We start from the raw sequence: 2,719 nt of genomic DNA on the forward strand, positions 1-2,719 counted from the left end.
CAGGATGCCCACTCCATAGCAGAAGAACATGATCCAACCTCTGCTCCAAGCCCTGCTGCTGGCATGCTGGTGTTCTCTAATGCCTCAACGCCCAGGATGCTGGCTCTCAGGCTCCAGTGGGGGCAGCACTTCCAGTCAGTTTCAGCAGCAGTTGGGAAAGTCAGGGGTGCTGGCTAGGAAGGAGCTTATGCCCCAGTAGCTCTCTACAGACTTGGCTTTGTGAAGTGGACATGCAGACTGGGGATTTTCTAGCATATCGACATTTGCTTTTGGAAAATGGAGCGAATTAAAGATTCCTTAAATCCTGGCTACAATGTTCTAAGAATAAAAGAAAAATTCCACTGTCTTAGTTAGGGTTTCTATTACTGTGAAGAGACACCATGACCAAAGGGAAACTTAGTTGGGGCTAGCTTACAGATTCCGAGGCTCAGTCCACTATCATTGTGATAGGAAACGTGGCAGTGTCCAGGCAGACACAACACTGGAGAAGGAGCTGAGGGCTCTGCAGAAGGGGACTGTCCCACACTGGGTGGAGCCTGAGCATAGAGCCCTCAGAGCCCACCCCACAGTGACACACCTCCTCCAACAAGGCCACACCCCCTAACAGTGCCACTTCCCATGGACCAAGTGTATTCAAACCACCATATCTACACTTAGGGAACTGCAGAGTCAAGCACTTGAGTGAGTTCCCCAAGAGGGAATGGAAGGACTCAGAGTCAGAAGGGCTCTGACAGAAGCTGCTCAGCAGTCTCTCTCACTGGGATAACGGTATAAAGGAGAAGTCAGCACCACAGGCAGGAAGGAGCCAGGGCAGCTGCAGCCACGCCTCCATTTTCCTCTTGGCAGCTGTGGGGAACAGCTTCATTGTGAGGACTGAGGAGGACAGGAAATGAGAAGCTTCAGGCTGGAAGGTGAGGTGTGAAACTGCCCCACCCCAAGGGCAGTGCGAGGAGGAGCTGAGAAACACAGCACAAGCACCCTACAACCAGGAATCCAGAGACGATGACAGGAGGAAGTTTCCCATTTGTCCAACAGACTAACGACACGGCTTCACACACCACTAACCTTTACACCCAGTCATGATAACCACGCATGAAAAGCAGCAGGCCACCCATCAACACCAAGTAAGCCACAGAGCTACAAGGCCCGGACATTAAAGTGGCTTCATCTCACTCTCATAGGATACAACCTTTTAGCACAGAATCTGAAAGCCTGGACTAACAAGAAGATACACTCTTGGCCTGAGGGCCCAGGCCTGGGAGCTCAGCAGTCAGGAAGCTGAGGCAGGAGAATCAGATACTCAAGGTCTATGTGGGATACGGGAGTTCAGGACCAGCCTGGGCAACTTAATCTAACAAAAAAGGAAGGAAAGAAGAAAAGAAGGAAGGAAGGATGGGCGGACAGACAGACAATCTTCCTGAAGGCAAAAGGGGGCTGTGGGTACTGCTCAGTAGTAGAACATTTCCGGGCATGTGAGGCCCTAGCTCACCCCCGCCCCCCATGGCAGGGAGGAGAGGGGGGTGCCAAGATGGCACCAGAGGCTTTAGGCGGTGGCTGCCAAGCTGATGACCTGGGTTTGTCCCTGGGATGCATGTGGTGGAAGGAGTGAAACGACTTCTCCAGGTTGCCTTCTGACCTCTGCCTTCTCACTGTGGTCACATGAGCACACATCGCCCATGTCCCATTAGCTGCCATGAACTCTCATACTCAGGTCCACGCATCCCACAAAGTCCCAAACTCTTCTAGGCCCATTTTTAGAATTCTGCTTTAGTACATCTCTTGACATATCCCTCTCCCCAACATCTGTACCCTTTCCATTAACTTTACTCTCATTCAGGGGTATTTCCTCAAACAGAGTGCTCGAGTTCCTGGTTCCATCCTCCCCAGAAGCTCGACTCACCGATATCGCGGTTATCCGCAGGGCGTCCACGGTGGAGTGTCTGAAGAGGTGCCACAAGACAGGCCCGATCTCCCCGGTTGTGAAGCCCTGCGCCTGGGCAGAGAACGTTGTACAGACATTCTCGATAATCTTCGCAGCCATGTGATTGACAACCCGTTCCTCCTGGAGAATGAGCAGAGAGCAGGAATTCAAACAGTGACACTTCCCCAGGCAAAGGCTCTTCAGTGTGAGGAACACGTGTGTGGTCTCTACACAGCCACAGGGATAATGTTCTGGCTGTTCTGAGGCTTCTACAAAGAGCCAGCGGTCTCCTTGCCAGCGAGCAGGGAGACCACAGCCCTCTGGGTGCCAAGCAGGAAGCATAAATGTTCTAAGGAGGGCTGGAGGGACGGCTCAGTGGATAAGGGTGCTTCCTGCCCATCCCAAAGACCTGTTTGGTCCTTAGGACCCACATGGTGGAAGGAGAGAACCAATTCCCACAAATTGTCAAGTGAGTGAATGATGTAGAAAGTTCATCGGCTCTGACCCCTCGTTAACTATTCCCTCGCAGACAGGAGAGCGCGGCTCTACAGAGAAGGCGGCAAGGCTTGGGGAGGGACAGTGAGGCAAGAGGACCCGAGTTTGATTCTCAGAACCTATATAAAAAGACCCAGGTAGGCAGTGGAGGCTTTGTAATTGCACTACTGGGGAGGTGGAAACAGGTGGATCCCCAAAGCCAGCTCTCCAGCCATCTAGCCTACCAGGCAAGTTTCAGGCTCAAAAGTGTCTCTGTGTGTGTGTGTGTGTGTGTGTGTGTGTGTGTGTGTGTGTGTGTGTGTG

The 2,719-nt window shown here is 52.3% G+C and overlaps 1 protein-coding gene across 4 annotated transcripts in view; it reads right to left on the reverse strand.

The window, feature by feature from the left end:
* Window positions 1–2,719, reverse strand: part of Ulk4 (unc-51 like kinase 4) — a 308,678-nt gene that overhangs the window by 237,453 nt on the left and 68,506 nt on the right. For all 4 annotated transcript variants that reach the window (XM_031345897.1, XM_031345899.1, XM_031345898.1 and 1 more), the window contains one exon: window positions 1,901–2,062. In XM_031345897.1, the coding sequence (XP_031201757.1) occupies window positions 1,901–2,062 (162 nt within the window). The remainder of the gene's footprint in view (window positions 1–1,900; window positions 2,063–2,719) is intronic.

The sequence above is a fragment of the Mastomys coucha genome, unplaced genomic scaffold, assembly GCF_008632895.1.
Source record: "Mastomys coucha isolate ucsf_1 unplaced genomic scaffold, UCSF_Mcou_1 pScaffold23, whole genome shotgun sequence".
Lineage (NCBI taxonomy): Eukaryota > Metazoa > Chordata > Mammalia > Rodentia > Muridae > Mastomys > Mastomys coucha.